Here is a 19,922-nt window from a genome sequence, read left to right as displayed (position 1 = left end):
GAAAAAGTAACTCAAAGGTAATGTAACGCATTACTTTCTATAAAAAGTAATGCAACTAGTTACTTTTTTGTGGAGCAACTCAATATTTTAATGCATTACATCCAAAAGTAATTTTCCCTATAACTGGTGCCATTATATACTTCCCAGTGGTTCTCAAACGTTTTGTGTGGTTGACATCTCCTCATAGGCCCTGTCCACACAAACACTGGTGTTTTCAACTGTAGTTAGTTCTATGCGATTTGTCCCCTTAAAAATGCATTATCAGGTGACTGAAACCAAAACTTTCAGAAATCTTCTAGTTCAGGGTGAGAATTGTCTGAAACTCCAGTTAAAGTGTGGTTGTGCGGTTCTTGCCTCATATTTCCTTTCTGATTGGCCAACACCTGTGTTCACACCAAACATGGAAGACATTGAAGCGATTTCTGTTCATTTGCAACAAATGGATCGCACATTCTACATTTTTCACACCACCGGACCATAAACCACCTTTGTTTTCACTATTGCATTGACTTGTGTGCAATTTTCTTCCACTTTTTGTGTGAACTCATCATAATAGGATTTTTTTTAGTTGTTGCCTGTTGGTTCAGTGTACCCATTAAGATGCATAATAGTTCATTTTTGTGTTTTCATGTGAATTGATTATTTTTATTTATTTATTTATTTTTTATTAAAGCAGGGAAAACTCATTTATATTTTTTAATACCATGGACATGGTGCTTCAGCAGCAAGGAGAAGTTTTATATTGATTATTTTTTTAGGCCAAAATATTTGTTTTGCTTTGTACTATTATTATGTTACACTTCTACTGGAGGTCATAAAAAACAACACAAAATTGAAATAAAGCTGTACTCTGCTCCCAAACTGTTTAGGATTAAGAAATATATATTGTCTTATATGGTGCCTGAATTATTTTTGTTAGCGCACTATTTGTTGTCGTCCATCTTAGGGTATAAACATCAGTTGTTTATATATATATATATATATATATATATATATATATATATATATATATATATATATATATATATATATATATATATATCCTGATATGGAGGAATTGTTAGAAACAAGACAACAGGGAATCCCAAAGGACAAATAAACACGTTGCTTTTAACTGAGCTGACTGAATATCTAATAGCTTCCATTTAAAAATAAAAAACATGAACATTTAAAATACAATAAATATATTCTAAATCTGTTGAAACACATTAATCTGAAGGTGGCCCATAAGAGATTGAAGATTGAACAGGATCATCCTGTATGAGTGAGTGTTCATTATAAAGCACTCTCAAGACATTTATTTGGACAACTATGCTGATATAATGAAGCGTTCTTGCCAAATACATAGAGAGCATCAATACTTACATGTGGCTAATGTAGGACTTTGACTGGAGTAATGCCTTAGCATGCTGGAGTCGGTTATTATTTATTCAAATCAACTTTACATTAGCGTGAAGATTTTTTTATGAGATGAGATCTATTCACTGGTAAGTTTTAATTATGTTGAGGAAAAATCAAATACACTTCAAGGTTTTTATTTGGCAAATGTGTATCAATTGTAGTTTATATGCTAAAAAAATCATTATACTGAAATGAGTGCTTAGGTCTATTATGGACATTTCTAGAATTTCTGCATATCTTGGTGTTTCTATCCAGGTTTTTTTATTCCACTCCGTAAAATGCACATACAATTAGAAGAATGGAAACATAGTTTTTGTTTCTCCTTTCTGCCATGTAGGTGCCTAATGAATGTGCACTATGTTGCAGATGCGTCAGGCCAGGCGGCTCTCAAACCCTTGTATACAGAGGTATACATCCTGCAATGGTGAATGCAGCACGTATGTGTTGAGATTGAACCCTTTGGCCCTTTTTCTTTTACACTTAGCTCCCTGCTTAGAAATTAGAAGGCCTGCAGTCCTTTTAGTACATCTGAGCAGGGTATAGAGCTGCTTCACCTAAACAATACAACCCAAGCCAACTAAAACCACCCCTTATGTCATGCTATAAATAAGGGGTCACCAATCTCGGTCCAGGAGGGCCGGTGTCCCTGCAGAGTTTAGCTCTAACTTGCCTCAACACACCTGCCTGGTCGTTTCAAGTATACCTACTAAGACCTTGATTAGCTTGTTCAGGTGTGTTTGATTAGGGCTGGAGCTAAAATCTGCAGGACACCAGGGCTGCGTCCGAAACCGCCTACTACTCAGTAGGTACTGCATTTAAATTTATACGTACTACTCGGCCGTTAGAAAAGTACGTTCTATACAGACGTACTATATGTCCTTTTTGTCATGGTCACGTGACCTACCTGCGTCAGTTGCGTCGCTTTACTTCACTTCATGAATTTGCTCGCGGGGCATCATGGGATAGCGCAGCATGCATGAGATGCGCACTCCTGAATCTCGCCGGAAGTAGTAAGTCATCCGGGTACTTCTCGCATACTGATTTTCGAATTCTATGAATTCGGACATACTACTCGGCTCTGATTTTGGCGTACTATATAGTATGGAAGTATGCAGTTTTGGACGCAGCCCAGCCCTCCAGGAACTTGTTTGGTGACCCCTGCTATAGAGTGACCTTTGACACCCATCATCTCCATTTACTCCATTTAACTATGCTTTTGGCACATCCATATTTAACATCTCATCCACTCATCTGATTAGCCACACTTCTGTCTTGAACTCAAGTGTAGTATGAATTTTTTATTTTTATTTTTTTTTTGTTCTTGTTCTTAATGAGAATTGAACAGCATGCCATATTATTTGATAATTGTAAGAAATACCCATAAAAGCTATAGGCTGTGTAAAGCCACATAAAACAAAAGCACAAGCTTGACTGATATGCCATGATCAGCGGTTAGAAGCAGAGAGCTGTCACTCAATTGCCCACGCCCTTAATTATGCAGAATTTTAAAGCTTAGTTTAAATTAAACTGTTTTTTTTTTATGTAAAAATTCACTCTCTTCACAATTGTTAAGAAGAAAAATATTAGCTATATATACCAACACTTTTTTGTACCAGGCTGTAAACTTTTTTTCTGCTAAAGAGTTTAAAATTTTAGGTTTTTGAGATTAGACTATCTTTTGGAGCCAGCCTCTAGTGGCCAGTTTATGCACTGCAGTTTTAATCACTTCCCTATTCAAGTATATATTCCTGCAGCTCTGAGAACTCCAAGTAGAAGGGACAGTAGAAGGGACATGCCACTAGTAGTTTGAGTTATGGCTAGAAAGGTTGCTACTGAGAATGTGTACATAAATAAAGCGCCATTTTTGTGACCCTGTACAACAATTATAATTGTTGTTGTTTTTTTGTCATTGCTGTAAGGGGTTTGTTTAGGGTTGAGTGTAGGTGTAAACGTTAATAAAACACAATAGGTTGGAATCTGTATCATGTACAAGACATTGAAAACCCTCATGTCCAAAAAAAGCAAGAATTGTCTAATTGTTGTGATCAGCCAAACACCTTAATGGCTTGTTTCCACTGACTGGTACAGAACGGTAAGGTTCGGGTCAGTACGGGTTACCTTTACCAGGCTTGCGTTTCCACTACCAAGGTTACTCTTTCGGTGGGCGTGGTGTATGACAGAAAGTTTCAGTCGCATTATTCTCACTCAAGGAAATAACTACAATAAAGCTGTACGGGTCGCTCACATGTCATATGAAAAGCACTTCTCACAAAACAGATGCTTTATACACCTAAATACTTCAGTATAAATGTTTATTACCAACTTTTCCTTAAACATGGTTTGATTATAACTGCAGATTAATGAAATAGCCTACTGTAACGTGTGTAATTATATTAAATAAATAAATAAATAAACGTATATGAACACATACAGCCCCTTACAGTCTTCGATATGTTACCAACTACAGAAAAACTACACAAAACATACATTTTATCCTTTTTTAAGTTTAAAACAACACAAAATATAGCCTACAGTCAGTGAAAACCTCTCATCTTTGTCTGTAATCTTCAGCAGCGCATGTAGCCTCTGTTAGAGAGTCATTCCATCATTCTCAGTTCATATTAGTCCAAAAGGTGATGATAAAATTAAAACAAATCAGTTTGTTCACGTTTGCTGAAGAAATAATGTGCTCTTTTTTTTCAGCTTCTCCTTTTTTTGCGCTTCAAAAAAATAATAATAGAATATAATTTTAAAGCCCTGTCAGATCCTTATTTACTGATATTTCAAACTTTAACATAAACATTTTTGGAAGTACTATCTGGACTTGCGTTTTTTTCTTTGTTTAAATCCAGTTTTTAGAAGACAAATATGAAAATATGAAACAACTTATATTTGTAATTTATGCAATTTATACAAACAGTTCTTTTTAATAAAACCAAAATAAAAATCTATCTGGATGCTTTATCAGGCTAGTGTTGTGAAGATTTGACTCTTTCCCCTTCAACTTCTGGTCACAGTGAAGAAAAAAATGTAGTTTTTTTTATTGGAAAGGATATATGTTGTTCTTTATACGTTTTGGTCTTTGGGTATTTGGCTGGAATTCTCTTTATAGCATTGTTTATTATCTTCATCATGTTCTCAACATCTCAATATCTTCAACATGTCACATCTTCATTATATCAGATTATATTTATACTGTTTGATGACCACACTTAACTACTACCAGTATACCATCCATTTCACAACCTTGCTTTTACAATTCTTTGACATTTATGTTTTGTCTTTTATCTTAATGTTTCTCTTCTACACAGCAAATTCATCAGAGTTAAATTCTCGGTGTTGAAGCATTTCAGAGTAAAGTGTTGACGTTAAAGAGTTAGATTTTGATAAATGAATATAATAAGAGTTAGAATTGATTTTATTCAGTGCGAAATCAAGGAGTTATCTTTTCTACACTTGGTGGAGTTATTTCCAACATCCGGGAATTCATGCAGCCCCAGTCACTGAAGAATTTTCCAGACGCCATTTTCCATCTGAGGTTTAGAACAGCAACTGGTGAGTCAAACTACCTAAATGTTGGTATTTTTACTGACTTTCTTTAAGGAAATACAGTTGTAAACATATTGTTAAGTTAATAATTTTAGAATAGAGTGACAATTTTAAACTTCTGCGGTTCATTCATGGTCGTTTGTGTATCTAGCTTAACTGCATTACTATTGACTTCTTTTCAAGAATGTTTTTATATATGCTCACGCATACATAGTGCATAAAAACATCAAATGTACATGTTCAACACATTTCTGTCACGCTTAATGCTATTTTGTGCGTTGTTACCCATCTGAAAAATAAAATCGACACTTCTCCTTTAATTTGAAGCAAACTAGCGAGGGAATCCCCGGAGCAGCCTAGCCTACTCTGCCCGGATGCTAACGGCAACACAGGACGGTTTCCATGAGCTCTGGAGTTTCTAAAACATATCTGGTGAGTAAATGAACATGCTTACTTGTAAAAGGCTTCCTGACTGAAACATATGATTGTTTGTTATTCGTGTACGTTAATTTGGTTATTTTAAACACCGCAGCTCTTTTAAACTGGTTCATTCGTGGCCGTCCATATAACGTTAGTCCATAGACTCGCGTGATAACGTAACAGTTACGCTTGAATTATATTAAGTGTTGACAACCATTAAAGTCGGAATGTTAACATTAATGTCTTTAAATGACCACGTTTGCACTTTATCAGACATTTGACGTTACAGAAGTCTCCCGGAAGTTGCGGGACTAACGTTAACGTTATCCCGCAAATGCACAGAGACTCCCAGATGCCCAAGTAGATGCCCGCAAATGAATGATAATCTCCTGGAAATCGCGCGTCTCCCGCCCGGTCATTAAACACTTTGCACACCCCTCTCCACCGCATCCCTCCCAGCTCTTCAGGTACGTCGCACGCAAGTCACCCCCACCGCTCTTCAGGTACGTCGCGCGCAACTCATCTCATTGCTCTTCAGGTTCTCATTTCTCCCGCTAACGTTACCTCCCGCAAATCAACTCTGTATCCCCCGAAAATGACTTTTCCCAACTCGGGATGTCTGACGTTAGTAAGTTAGGCTATTTCTGTAGTCAGGAACATCTAAGTCAAGCTTTTTCTCCCACATGATATTGTGCTTAAAACTATAGGCTAAACTTAGCATGTACTGTACACAACATTTCCTTTTTATTAAAGACAATTTAGTGCGTTGTAAACAGCCACCTGTCTGTAAAATTAATCAACTGATTCATATTTGAGCAGCCTAATGATGATATAAGTTTGATTTTTAGATTTATTATCAATAATCAACATCTGAATCAAAAGATATCTGAAAAAGTGTGAGGCATACTTTGTGATGTTTATCTCTTTTATCTGAAGGTTATGCATATGTGTTTGATACTAATGTGTTGTTGTTTTTTAACAGCCACAGTTCTCTATACAATAACACAAGACCCTGTGACGGTGGCTGATTAGAGACGGATGGTGTATTTCCAGAGTTGGTGAAATGACACCAAGCACACCTTCTTGGTCATATGTGGTGAAAATAATGAAGGTATGTTTGATAAAGTTCTTTATTTGTTTCACAATAAGCTAAGAGGGTATTAGAGCATTAGAGAATAACAAATGACATGACGGTGATGAGTTTTGTATTGTGGGTGAACTGTTACTTAAATAATGTTTTGCTCTGCTTTGCACTTTTCCTCTTCTGCTTATCCTAATATTTTAGATTATATTTGGACCTGAAACATCTGCTAGACTCCAGGAAAGGTGGCGTCAATAATGCACCTGAAAGGGCCTAACAAGTTGAATCTGGTAAAGAAACATGCACGCACACACACACACGCACACACACATGCACGCACACGCTTACAGAAAACTGTAAGTTTATGAATATTTTTTACACTGTGGCCAATATTTTTGGGAAATCAGCATCACTAAATGATATAAAAGATTTTAAGCTCCTCTAAATTTTGCTCCAAGTGTTGTGTTAAATTCAGGATTCTGGACAGACAGCTGCCTGTTTTTCCAGTTCTAGACATAGTGGTTAACCTAATTGTTTTGGAGATCCAACAGTGATGTATGTGTTTTTTCTACTTTTCCATATCCTGTCACCTCAATCAGCTGGGAGAGTCAAGTTGTGGATCATCATGAAGATTTTCAAAAGGTGAGTTTAGATTTCTTGAATGTTTTATTTACTTTAAATGTTCTTTTAAATATATCATAGAATTTGATTGCAATTTGTTTTCAAACATTTTTCTTAGTCATGCTGGAGTCTTGAAGAGTTCTTAGATGAGCATCACCCTATATCCGTGCATCAGGAACCACCAGACGAGCGATCAGCAGCTGCTACATCGTCATGGATATAAAGGACATCCTGTGGCTGGGAAGCACTTCATTCACAGGACATGCTTGATGAGATTTCCTAGCTCTAGTTTGTTTTCACACAAGTTTACAGCATTTATACCTTCATTTAAACTGCTGTGTTTGATATGGAGGACCAAGGAAACACCAGAAGTGAAAGATTTGCACGCCAAGTTGTTTAAAATGTAATTTCAGAAGAAAACTATGAGTTCAGAAGAAAACTATGAGTGACGCTATATTGAACTTTCAAATTGCTCTGATGAAACATCAAGTTTGGACCAAAGGACTGAAACAGCCTTTTTGAGCACTGGTCATACATATTTTGTTGATACTGTCTGTACTAATAAAACATTTAAAGCATATTTGACATTGTTGCATTTTAAAAACTGAATGAATTGTTGAAGTGGTGAATGTTTTCAAATAAAATGTTTTTTCTTTTGTAATTTACAGTCTATTTGACCTTTTTACCATTTTTACACTCAAGAGAGTTGAATAAAATAACAATATATTACACCAGGCGGTGTTGAATATAGTTACATATTTTAACTCTGCCCAGAGTTAAAATTAACCCTTTCTTCGGTGTCAATGTGCCAACCCTTTTGAAAGTGTTGATTTAAGTCTGTTTTGAGTGGACCCCATGAGACACTTTCAAAGGGTTGAAATTAACACCCATAGAGTTGTTTTGGGTCCCCATATTTTGCTGTGTAGTATTGGTTTATCACAATCTAAATCTATATTTTGAAAAGAAATGCAAGTTTGTTTAACTGAATTATATTGCATGTTGTAGATAAAAAGTGATCACCATGTATCTTAGGCTGACGGCATTTACAGCACATATTAAAATGATTAGGTGGACTCTAATGTACAAACAAATCTAATATGTTGATGTCATATTACTATCAGACTCTCTTACAAAACAACTGTTAGATGACAATAACTTAAGAAATAAATATTATAAAAATTGGAATGGCTAGGTTCAACTTTAAAGAGTTTTTAAAAAATAATAATAAATTATCATAATTGGTTCAATCTCATGCTCATCATATGCATTTACAGGTAACGGAATGGTAACAGAATATTATCTCCAGTTATTATCACTATCATAATTTATATAACTTATGAAACTTGTATATAGCTTGTGAAAAAGAAGTACAGTAGAGTGCAATTAATGTGTTCTTGTAGTGTACTAAAAACCCTAAAAGTACAGTAAATTTACAGTAAAAAAACTGTAAATGTTAATAATTCTCTTACGTGTATTAAAAGAGATGAATTCCCCTAATTTTTTCAGATCACATCACAGTACAGAGAGCGCTCTTATAAAGATAATCAATGATATACGCCTAAATACAGATTCAGGTAAAATAACAGTGCTGGTATTGTTGGATCTCAGTGCTGCATTTGACACTGTCGATCACAGCATACTCCTGGATAGGCTGGAAAACTGGGTTGGGCTGTCTGGCACGGTCCTCAAATGGTTTAGATCTTACCTTGAAGGTAGAGGTTACCATGTCAGTATAGGTGACCATAGGTCGAGGTGGACACCCATGACGTGTGGAGTCCCACAAGGCTCGATTCTGGCACCTCTCCTGTTCAACCTTTACATGTTCCCTCTAAGCCAAATAATGAGAAAGAACCAAATCTCCTACCACAGCTATGCTGATGACACTCAGATCTACTTAGCCTTACTGCCCAATGACTACAGCCCCATTGACACCCTATGCCAATGCATTGATGAAATGAGCAATTGGATGTGTCAAAACTTTCTTCAGTTAAACAAAGAGAAAACTGAAATGATTGTGTTTGGAAACAAAGATGAGGTTCTCAAGGTAAATGCGTACCTTGGCACTAAAGGTCAAACGACAAAAAATAAGGTCAAGAATCTTGGTGTGACTCTTGAGTCAGATCTGAGTTTCAACAGTCATGTCAAAGCAGTCAGTAAATCAGCATACTATCATCTCAAAAACATAGCAAGAATCAGATGCTTTGTTTCTAGTGAAGATTTAGAAAAACTTGTTCATGCTTTTATCAGCAGCAGGGTGGATTACTGTAATGGACTCCTCACTGGTCTTCCTAAAAAGACAGTCAGACAGTTGCAGCTCATCCAGAATGCTGCGGCCAGAATTCTAACCAGAACCAGAAAATCAGAGCACATCACACCTGTACTCAGGTCTTTACACTGGCTGCCAGTTACATTCAGAATAGATTTTAAAGTATTATTACTGGTCTATGAATCACTAAATGGCCTACACAGCAAAATATGGGGACCCAAAACAACTCTATGGGTGTTAATTTCAACACTTTGAAAGTGTCTCATGGGGTCCACTCAAAACAGAGTTAAATCAACACTTTCAAAAGGGTTGGCACATTGACACCGAAGTAAGGGTTAATTTTAACTCTGGACAGAGTTAAAAAATGTAACTATATTTAACACCGCCTGGTGAAATATATTATTTTATTCAACTCTCTTGAGTGTAAATATGTTAAAAAGGTAAAATAGACTGTAAATTACAAAAGAAAAAAACATTTTATTTGAAAACATTCACCACTTCAACAATTCATTCAGTTTTTAAAATGCAACAATGTCAAATATGCTTTAAATGTACAGACAGTATCAACAAAATATGTATGACCAGTGCTCAAAAAGGCTGTTTCAGTCCTTTGGTCCAAACTTGATGTGTTATCAGAGCAATTTGAAAGTTCAATATAGCGTCACTCATAGTTTACTTCTGAACTCATAGTTTTCTTGTGAAATTACATTTTAAATAACTTGGCGTGCAAATCTTTCACTTCTGGTGTTTCCTTGGTCCTCCATATCAAACACAGCAGTTTAAATGAAGGTATAAATGCTGTAAACTTGTGTGAAAACAAACTGGAGCTTGGAAATCTCATCAAGCATGTCCTGTGAATGAAGTGCTTCCCAGCCACAGAATGACCTTTTTATCCATGACGATGTAGTAGCTGCTGATCGCTCGTCTGGTGGTTCCTGATGCACGGATATAGGGTGATGCTCATCTAAGAACTCTTCAAGACTCCAGCATGACTAAGAAAAATGTTTGAAAACAAATTGCAATCAAATTCTATGATATATTTAAAAGAACATTTAAAGTAAATAAAACATTCAAGAAATCTAAACTCACCTTTTGAAAATCTTCATGATGATCCACAACTTGACTCTCCCAGCTGGTTGAGGTGACAGGATATGGAAAAGTAGAAAAAACACATACATCACTGTTGGATCTCCAAAAACAATTAGGTTAACCACTATGACTAGAACTGGAAAAACAGGCAGCTGTCTGTCCAGAATCCTGAATTTAACACAACACTTGGAGCAAAATTTAGAGGAGCTTAAAATCTTTTATATCATTTAGTGATGCTGACTTCCCCAAAATATTGGCCACAGTGTAAAAAATATTCATAAACTTCACAAACAACAGTTTTCTGTAAGCGTGTGCGTGCGCGTGCATGTTTCTTTACCAGATTCAACTTGTTAGGCCCTTTCAGGTCCAGTATTGACGCCACCTTTACTGGAGTCTAGCAGATGTTTCAGGTCCAAATATAATCTAAAATATTAGGATAAGCAGAAGAGGAAAAGTGCAAAGCAAAGAGCAAAACATTATTTAAGTAACAGTTCACCCACAATACAAAACTTATCACCTTCATGTCATTTGTTACTCTAATGCTCTAATACCCTCTCAGCTTATGTGAAACAAATACAGAACTTTATCAAACATACCTTCATTATTATCACCACATATGACCAAGAAGGTGTGCTTGGTCATTTCACCAACTCTGGAAATACACCATCCGTCTCTAATCAGCCACCGTCACAGGGTCTTGTGTTATTGTATAGAGAACTGTGGCTGTTAAAAAAACAACAAAAAATTAGTATCTAACACATATGCATAACCTTCAGATAAAAAGGAGAGATGAACATCACAAAGTATGCCTCACACTTTTTTAGATATCTTTTGATTCAGATGTTGATTATTGATAATAAATCTACAAATCAAACCTGTATCATCATTAGGCTGCTCAAATATTAATCAGTTGATTAATTTTACAGACAGGTGGCTGTTTACAACGCACTAAATTGTCTTTAACAAAAAGGAAATGTTGTGTACAGTACATGCTAAGTTTAGCCTATAGTTTTAAGCACAATATCATGCGGGAGAAGAAGCTTGACTAAGATGTTCCTGACTACATAAATAGCCTAACTTACTAACGTCAGAGATCCCGAGTTGAGAAAAGTCATTTTCGGGGGATACAGAGTTGATTTGCGGGAGGTAGCGGGTACCTGAAGAGCAATGGGATGAGTTGCGCGCGACGTACCTGAAGAGCTGGGAGGGATGCGGTGGAGAGGGGTGTGCAAAGTGTTTAATGACCGGGCGGGAGACGCGCGATTTCCGGGAGATTATCATTCATTTGCGGGCATCTACTTGGGCATCTGGGAGTCTCTGTGCATTTGCGGGATAACGTTAACGTTAGTCCCGCAACTTCCAGGAGACTTCTGTAACCTTAAATGTCTGAGAAAGTGCAAACGCGGTCATTTAAAGACATTAATGTTAACATTCCGACTTTAATGGTTGTCAACGCTTAATATAATTCAAGCGTACGTTATCACGCGAGTCTGAACTAACGATATATGGACGGCCACGAATGAACCAGTTTAAAAGGGCCGCGGTGTTTAAAATAACCAAATTAACGTACACGAATAACAAACAATCATATGTTTTAGTCAGGAAGCCTTTTACAAGTAAGCATATGTTCATTTACTCACCAGATATGTTTTAGAAACTCTCCAGAGCTTATGGAAACCGTCCTGTGTAACGTTAGCCGTTAGCATCCGGGCAGAGTAGGCTAGGCTGCTCAGGGGATTCCCTCGCTAGTTTGCTTCAAATTAAAGGAGAAGTGTCAATTTTATTTTACAGATGGGTAACAACGCACAAAATGGCATTAAGCGTGACAGAAATGTGTTGAACATGTACATTTGATGTTTTTATGCACTATGTATGCGTGAGCATATATAAAAACATTCTTGAAAAGAAGTGAATAGTAATGCAGTTAAGCTAGATACACAAACGACCATGAATGAACCGCAGAAGATTAAAATTGTCACTCCATTCTAAAGTTATTAACTTAACAATATGTTTACAACTGTATTTCCTTAAAGAAAGTCAGTAAAATACCAACATTTAGGTAGTTTGACTCACCAGTTGCTGTTCTAAACCTCAGATGGAAAATGGCGTCTGGAAAATTCTTCAGTGACTGGGGCTGCATGAATTCCCGGATGTTGGAAATGACACCACCAAGTGTGGAAAAGATAACTCCTTGATTTCGCACTGAATAAAATCAATTCTAACTCTTATTATATTCATTTATCAAAATCTAACTCTTTAACGTCAACACTTTACTCTGAAATGCTTCAACACCGAGAATTTAACTCAGATGAATTTGCTGTGTAGGACCTAAATACATCACAGATATGCTCACTGAATACAAACCTAACAGATCACTCAGATCATTAGGATCATATAAACTAGAAGTTCAAAGAGTTCAGTCAAAGCAGGGTGAATCAGCTTTCAGCCACTATGCCCCTCACTGCTGGAATCAGCTTCCAGAAATGATCAGATGTGCTCCAACATTAAGCACATTCAAATCAAAACTGAAAACACATCTGTTTAGCTGTGCCTTTACTGAATGAGCACTGTGCTGCGTCCGACAGATTGCACGATCATGTTTTTCTCTTCTTCTTCATTCTTTTATATCACATTTTACCTGTTTTTATGTTTTGTTTTGTTTTTACGCATTTTTATTATTTGTTTTTATTTTTATTTTACTTGTTTCTTTTATTATTGTTTATGTAAAGCACTTTGAATTGCCATTGTGTATGAAATGTGCTATGTAAATAAACTTGCCTTGCCTTGCCTAATTTTAAGCTTTGAAAAGTTATAATGTATTTCGTCATTTTTAAATAAGCGCATTTAATATATATTTACATATTTTATTGTTAGAAAAAATTTGAGGCAGTGCATTTTTTGATATTTTTTATTTTTTACATTTATTTGAGCTAACACACAAGTTTCAATATGAATTACATTAAAAGGCACCTATTTTACCTATTTGTCAAGATTTAAGATAAGTCTTTGTGTCTCCAAAATGTGCCTGTAAAGTTTCAGTTCAAAACACTCATCAGATTAATCATTATAACTTTCTGAATCTAGGATATTTGAGCTTGTAGTTTTCGATATTGTAGATGTTGCCTATGCCTTTAATGCAAATGAGCTGGTTCTTCCCACCCCCCTTTTCCACGTGCATATCAGAGCCACAGAGATCAAGCGGTACTCAAACTGATCACTCTGATGGGTGTAGACTTTACTTGCTGCGTTTCATGTCGATAAACAGTACAGTGACAGATAAGAATGAAGCAGATCTCCCTTACTACAGTAAGAACTTTCCTTATGGCTATTTGATGTATTGATGTGGAATTAATTGAAGCCTTTCTGCTACGATGAGTCACACACAATGTAGTTATAAAGTTTGTGCACACACACACACGTTTAGATTTGCACTATTTTTGCACAGTAAATATGACAAGACACATATTAATGCCTACTGCTGTATGGACATCCGTTATATTAATGTACAAAATAAACCCAATTTAATAAATAAATAATAAACCTAAACCCAAGTCCACAAACTGGGATTGAAGCATCTTGTTTTATAATTGTACTAATTGAATTACGGTGTTGAATTACATAGCAAATGTCTTTATTGCAAACCTGCACTATTTTAAAAACTTTTAAACCTGCAAAACTCATTCTTGAGGTGCGCACTACCTGCTTTGTGGATATGATTATACACGTTACAATGGAGTCATGTTAAGACACTGCTGTCAATCAATTTGGTGGGCGGGGAAAACAGCACTCCTACATCACATTGGGATGGGCCTCAAAACTACTGGGATTTGGATCCTTAACATCAGGGAATTCAAAAAGAGAGACTTATTGTGTTTTTATTACAACAATATGACTGTGGACACACTATACCTACACACAGCTTGTCCAAACAGCTTACAAAAGTTGGTTTTCATCATAGGTGCCCTTTAATATATTTTAGTTAATGGTTGTCAAAACAATTATCCATATTTAATAGACAATAGAACTAAATAGTATTGTAAATGACTTAATTGTCTAAAAAATGAGCATTAAGTATCTATTTTATTATATATGTTACACTGTTTTAAAGCATATGCTAGAGTGTGCTTCTTTTTCACACCAACATGAAATCTTGATCTGTCCAGACCAGAAAAACATTAGAGGAGCTTAATAAAAATGTTAATTTGACTATAAACAGTCAAACTTTAGTGTTGATCAGAACAGACACTTCTACAGTTCTTCCTTCGTGTGAAAAAGTGTTTGGTTTTGAGTTTAAAAAGTTTGCGGTGAATACTGTCTCCTCAAAGCCTTTTAATAGACCTGTCTGTTTTATATATATTTTGTCCTACAATTTTACCTTCTGTCTTCCTCCAATGCTGTTTTATCTGATCTCCACCTTTTATTTTCCCTTTCAGAGATTAAATGTGACACTGAGACACTAACAATCAAAAAAACGAGCCCTTTTCCTGCACTACCAGCTCTCCTCTTCCTGCTGTTTCCCAGAATGATCAACATCTTCCAGCCTGGTTGCTTTCACTGCCATTGTTTGACTGCCGCCTGTGTCCCAAACTGCACTTAACATCCTGCTGTAACTCCTGCTTCACCCTGTTCTCAAGTTTTTCACCCTCTCTACAAAATCTGTTTCCTCTGTCCCAACTGACACAGCGTTCTGGTGTTTTTGTAACTGTTCCTCGATCTCCGCAGGAGCCTGCTGAACCAACCTCGACCTTCTACCACGATGAACCAAGTCTCCCAACTTCTCGCTCACCCGTCCCTGCTGAACTCAGTTTCCCAGAATGCCATCTCCCCTCGGGCCATCAGCATGGCGTGGGAGGGAGCAGAGCGAACCAGCATGCGGGCCGGGGCACGAGCGCGCCTGTCGCTCCAGGAGTCGCCCCAAATCTACTTAAAGTAAACACAGATGACTGCTCGCCTTGGCAGAGAAGAACCAACATAACACCACCTTCAAATTCCCCTAAAGATAAAGACTTGCACACTACCGAAGTGTAACAGCAATGTTCTGGGTATTTTACACACACGCACATTACAAATGATAACGGTAGGGACTCAAGCCCAATGCATCATGGGATAATAAGGACTGTGAAATTTAATTAATGTCAAGCCTCTCAAAGAATTGTACACTATTACACAAAGTTATTGGCATTCGTTGATAACAATAGTTGGCAATTATTTTTCTGCTAAGGGAAATTAGGGCACGTGTCCAGCAAAGCTTATTTGCATAGCTGAAAATTCCAGCACTCTTCTAAAAACGCTCAACAAGAGCATTTTTTCAACTGTTGGAGCGTTTATAAAAGGCTAGGCACTTTGTGTAAAATGCACACTGAACACCTTGCTGAAAAACATAGCGCTTCCATTGATAACAACAGAAAGAAAATGCTGTGAGTGGGAAATAACGCTTAGGTGTACTAGCGCACTTACACATAGATACAGTTGAAGTCAAATTATTAGCCCTCCTGTGATTTTTTTTTTTCTTAAATTTTTCCTAAATGATGTTTAACAGTGCAAGGATTTTTTTTCCACAGTATTTCCTATAATATTTTTTGCTTATGGAGAAATTCTTATTTTTTTATTTAGGCTAGAATAAAAGCGTTTTTTAATTTATTTAAACCCTTTTAAGGTCAATATTATTAGCCCCTTAAGCAATATTTGGTTTCGATTGTCTACAGCAGCAGTTCCCAACAGGGGGGTCCTGGCCCACATGGGGGCCTCAGTGAGTTCTATGAGGGGTCACGTCATATTTTTAAAGTTTTTTAGCGGTGTACAATTAGAACAATCATGTTGCCTTAGTTTATTTTATCCCCTGGCTGAGCTTAAAGTATAAAAGTTTGTAATTCGTCCTCCACAAAATCAGTCTCACTGATTCACCTTCAGCAGCTAATACTAATGACCCAAGCATACTGGACCCAGGAGAGGAAGCTCAAAAGATTTAATGTTGCAGCACTAGCAATACTTCAAACACGAAATGCAGGAAACACCAAGATAGTTATCTGAAGTATGGTATTATTCCTTTCTCTCAAAGCAAAGAGTCCCTGACCACAGTGTATTTTCTGCACCAAAGTTCTTGCTAACCCATTCATGAGGCCGTCCAGATTATTAAGACATTTGCAGTCGACTCATCTCCAATTCCGCGACAAGCTCAGAGCATTTTTTGAGCGGAAGGCAAAAGAACTGACACATACCCAAAATGAGATGAGGGACATCACAGCTACTGACAAGAAACATTTTAAAAATTGGCAACTAATATATGACCAATTTAAAGGCCAAAGGCTTACGCTTTTCGGTTACAAATGGCTTACTGAAGTTTTGCTTTTATATTTTACATTAGGCTATAATTTGTGCATAGACATATCTAGATATAGTATTAAACATACTGTTTGTTTGAAAACAACATTTTTTGTCGTTCTTACTGCAAACTTATATGAGTGATAATATCATTAAATGTTGAGGGGGGCTTACAATATTTTCCGGAGGAAAAACAGGTCTCAGGCAAAAAAAGGTTGGGAACCACTGGTCTACAGAACAAATCATCGTTATACAGTGATTTTCCTAATTACCCTAACTTGCCTAATTAAACTGGTTAAGCTGAGTAAAAGTATCTTATTATATTAGAAATTCAAAATTATTAGAAAGTATGTTATTATTATAGTTATTAGAAATTAGTTATTAAAACTATTATACTTATGAACATCTTTCTGTTAAATCGAATTTGGGAATAATAATTCAAGAGGGATAATAATTCTGACTTTAACTGTATTTATATATGCATAGTAAAACCCAAAAAGTTAAGGTAACTCCAACCATTTGAGTAAAACCGATTGCAACCAAGCATCTAAGTTAAAAAAAAACTAATCCTAATAAGTACTGTGAACTTAATCCATTTTAGCACAAAGCAATTTTAGCACAGTAAATAATAAATGAAGAGAACTCAAACCAACTGAGTTCTGTAAAACCCAATAGGTTACTCAAACTGTTTGAGGAAACCGATTACGACGAACCATTTGAGTTCAAAAACGAATCTATAAGAGTACTGTGAACTTACTCCAAGTTGAAGTAATGAGGTATTTAATTAACTCATTACCTTCGACTTTAAGTTCAAAACTCTTTTCAAATGAGTAGAGATAACTTTCACTTGAGTTAACTACACTCATTTCATTTGATAAACTTGACTGTTGGGTTTTACAGTGTGGCTGTATCTATGGGCAGCATAAGTCAAGTCATAATTCATCTGCAATATTTGAATGGTCAAAGCCAGTCTGTGAATTTTGCAGAGCAAGGTGTATCTGCATTTGTTATGCTTAGAATGGTGAAAGGTTTGCAATTTTATAATGTTCCTTTAACAACATTGGTAGTGTAATTCTTAATATGTAAGTTATCTTAATATGTAATCAGTGAAATAGACCTACAGTAAGCATTTATTTTAATGTTCAGCCATAAAACCAGATAAAAAAAACACTTAAATTTGAGCCCCATGAAGGGAAGCAGCTTGACACAGTTGTGTACAACAATAGAAAATGCAAAAATGATTGATTTTAAACAAGGGGGATCTTAAAATCAGCTGTATCAAACAATATTGCAGTTCATCAAAGATACTCGGGCTGGCTATTCAAATACCATAGCAGTCATATGGTCAATTGGGGTGATAAGAGTGTGTCAGCAATTATTTTGGCCAGCACAATATTGACTATTGCATATAAAAACACAAACATTTTCACCAGTGAAAGGTTATCCAATCTCTTCAAGTATTCAAATCTCAACCGTACACTCTCAGAAATAAACGTAAAGGAGCTGTCACTGGAGCTCTCATTTGTACCTGAAGGGTTCATAATGGTACCTCATAGACGTTTTTTGCTATTTCTGCTGAGAATTTTGGTAAAACCTTGTGGATTTCTGCGGAATTATTATTATTTTTTTGTATCATAACTAAAAGCTTAATATATAAAATAAAAAAAACAATATCTTTTTAACTTTTATTTAATGTTTAAATGAAAATCCATTTAGATTCATATAATTTCTCTACTAAAAGATAGAAACTATTACTGTAAAAACTGCATTGTACATAAATCAGATGAACATTTTCATGTTAGTCAGTAATATTACTGTAATTAATTTAAAAACTGAATAAATCTAGATTTACACACATTTACTCAAGTAAATAAACCGAAATAATACTGGCCAAAAAATCTGCGGAATTCTGTGGGCCTACTCATAGGTACGTTTTAGGTACATTTGAGTACTAATATGCCCCTTTGAGGTACCAATGTGGATTCTTTAGGGTACAAATTTGTTTCTTTTAAAAAGGTACTGCCCCAGTGACAGCTCCTATTCCTTTATTTCTGAGAGGGTAGGCTGTGCAGGGAACATGTTGACCATTTCAAGATGCATTACTATGTCAGATGTGAGAGGAATGGTCAAATGTGGCATCTAAATTTAAATTTCTATGCAGTAACTGATATTTTCCCCCAATCTTTAGACTTGGCCTAATCTCACTAATAAATTTAACTTTTAATTTTTGACAGAAACAGTGCTTAAAATAGCTCATTTGTACGAATTCAAACAATTGAATTAGTACAAAAGATATTTAAATGGAAATGTGCCCCCCAAACCCCACCCTCAAAACCAATCGTCATTGTGGGAAGAGCAAGTCATGCTAAAATACATAAATGAGATTGTGTACATTTAGCTGAATTGGACACTAAATCAAAACATTAAGAATTGCCGCGAGATTGTGTAGCCTAAAACACACAATGCCTGTTCACACGCTTTAAAGGAAGTCAGGCATCAAAACACATAATGTACAGTAGAAAATATATATGTTTAGTATATTTTACGCAATAAGGTTTGAAAAACTGGAAGTATATTGTTTTAAGTTTGGTATTTATTTTTTTGTTTAAGAAGTCTGTAATAAAAAGAACCTTAACTGATTTTATAAAAGAGACTACCGGTCCAAATTTTGGAATAAAGATATTTGAGATGTCACTTTTGCTCAGCTAGACTTCATGTATTTCTTGAAAAAATACAATAAAAAAGTAATATTGTGAAATTTTATTGCAGTTTATTATTATTGATTCCAATCGTCTCCAATTTTTTTTGCGTGTCCACCAAAGCATTTTTGCGCAGCTGAAAATTTCAGCACTCTTCTAAAAATGCTCAGCTGAGAGTATTTATGCAACTGTTGTAGCTTTTATAAAAAGCTGAGCACTTGTGTAAAATGCACGCTCAATGTCTTGCTACCAACTGATGTTCATTTGTAGAAAAAAAACAAAAACAAATAATAACTTGACTACTAGGTGATTATTTGGTAAAGTGGCAGAAGGTAGATTTTTCCGATGAATCATCTGTTGAACTGCATCCCAATCATCACAAATACTGCAGAAGGCCTATTGGAACCCACATGGATCCAAAATTCTCAGATGAATCAGTCAAGTTTTGTGAAGGAAAAATCATGGTTTGGGGTTA

At 35.8% G+C, this 19,922-nt stretch overlaps 1 protein-coding gene and 1 long non-coding RNA gene across 14 annotated transcripts in view; one reads left to right on the top strand and one right to left on the bottom strand.

Annotated features, from left to right (window-relative positions):
• Positions 1 to 19,506, top strand: part of plekha1b (pleckstrin homology domain containing, family A (phosphoinositide binding specific) member 1b) — a 100,912-nt gene extending 81,406 nt beyond the window's left edge. The window contains exons 12-17 of one of the 13 annotated variants that reach the window (XR_012387866.1): positions 1,768 to 4,956; positions 5,278 to 5,382; positions 6,353 to 6,481; positions 6,656 to 6,741; positions 7,051 to 7,093; positions 7,191 to 7,732. Coding sequence is in view for 9 of the 13 variants with exons in the window: in XM_073918270.1 (XP_073774371.1) it covers positions 15,150 to 15,455 (306 nt within the window). In the remaining 4 variants the exon portion in view is untranslated. Of the gene's footprint in view, positions 1 to 1,767; positions 4,957 to 5,277; positions 5,383 to 6,352; positions 6,482 to 6,655; positions 6,742 to 7,050; positions 7,094 to 7,190; positions 7,733 to 14,860 lie in introns of those variants that run through there. The other 12 variants (XR_012387867.1, XM_073918274.1, XR_012387865.1 and 9 more) reach the window with 12 other exon arrangements.
• Positions 9,796 to 12,547, bottom strand: LOC137490434 (uncharacterized). The gene is made up of 6 exons (XR_011009895.2): positions 12,501 to 12,547; positions 12,068 to 12,180; positions 11,024 to 11,150; positions 10,765 to 10,850; positions 10,428 to 10,470; positions 9,796 to 10,330 (listed from the first exon to the last, which is right to left on the bottom strand). It is a non-coding gene; the product is annotated as an uncharacterized lncRNA (long non-coding RNA).
• Positions 19,507 to 19,922: the final 416 nt, after the last annotated feature.

This window comes from Danio rerio, chromosome 12 (genome assembly GCF_049306965.1).
Source record: "Danio rerio strain Tuebingen ecotype United States chromosome 12, GRCz12tu, whole genome shotgun sequence".
In the NCBI taxonomy this organism is placed as follows: domain Eukaryota; kingdom Metazoa; phylum Chordata; class Actinopteri; order Cypriniformes; family Danionidae; genus Danio; species Danio rerio.
The sequence above is the reverse complement of the archived record's forward strand: the minus strand, read 5'-3'. Positions and strand labels throughout refer to the sequence as shown.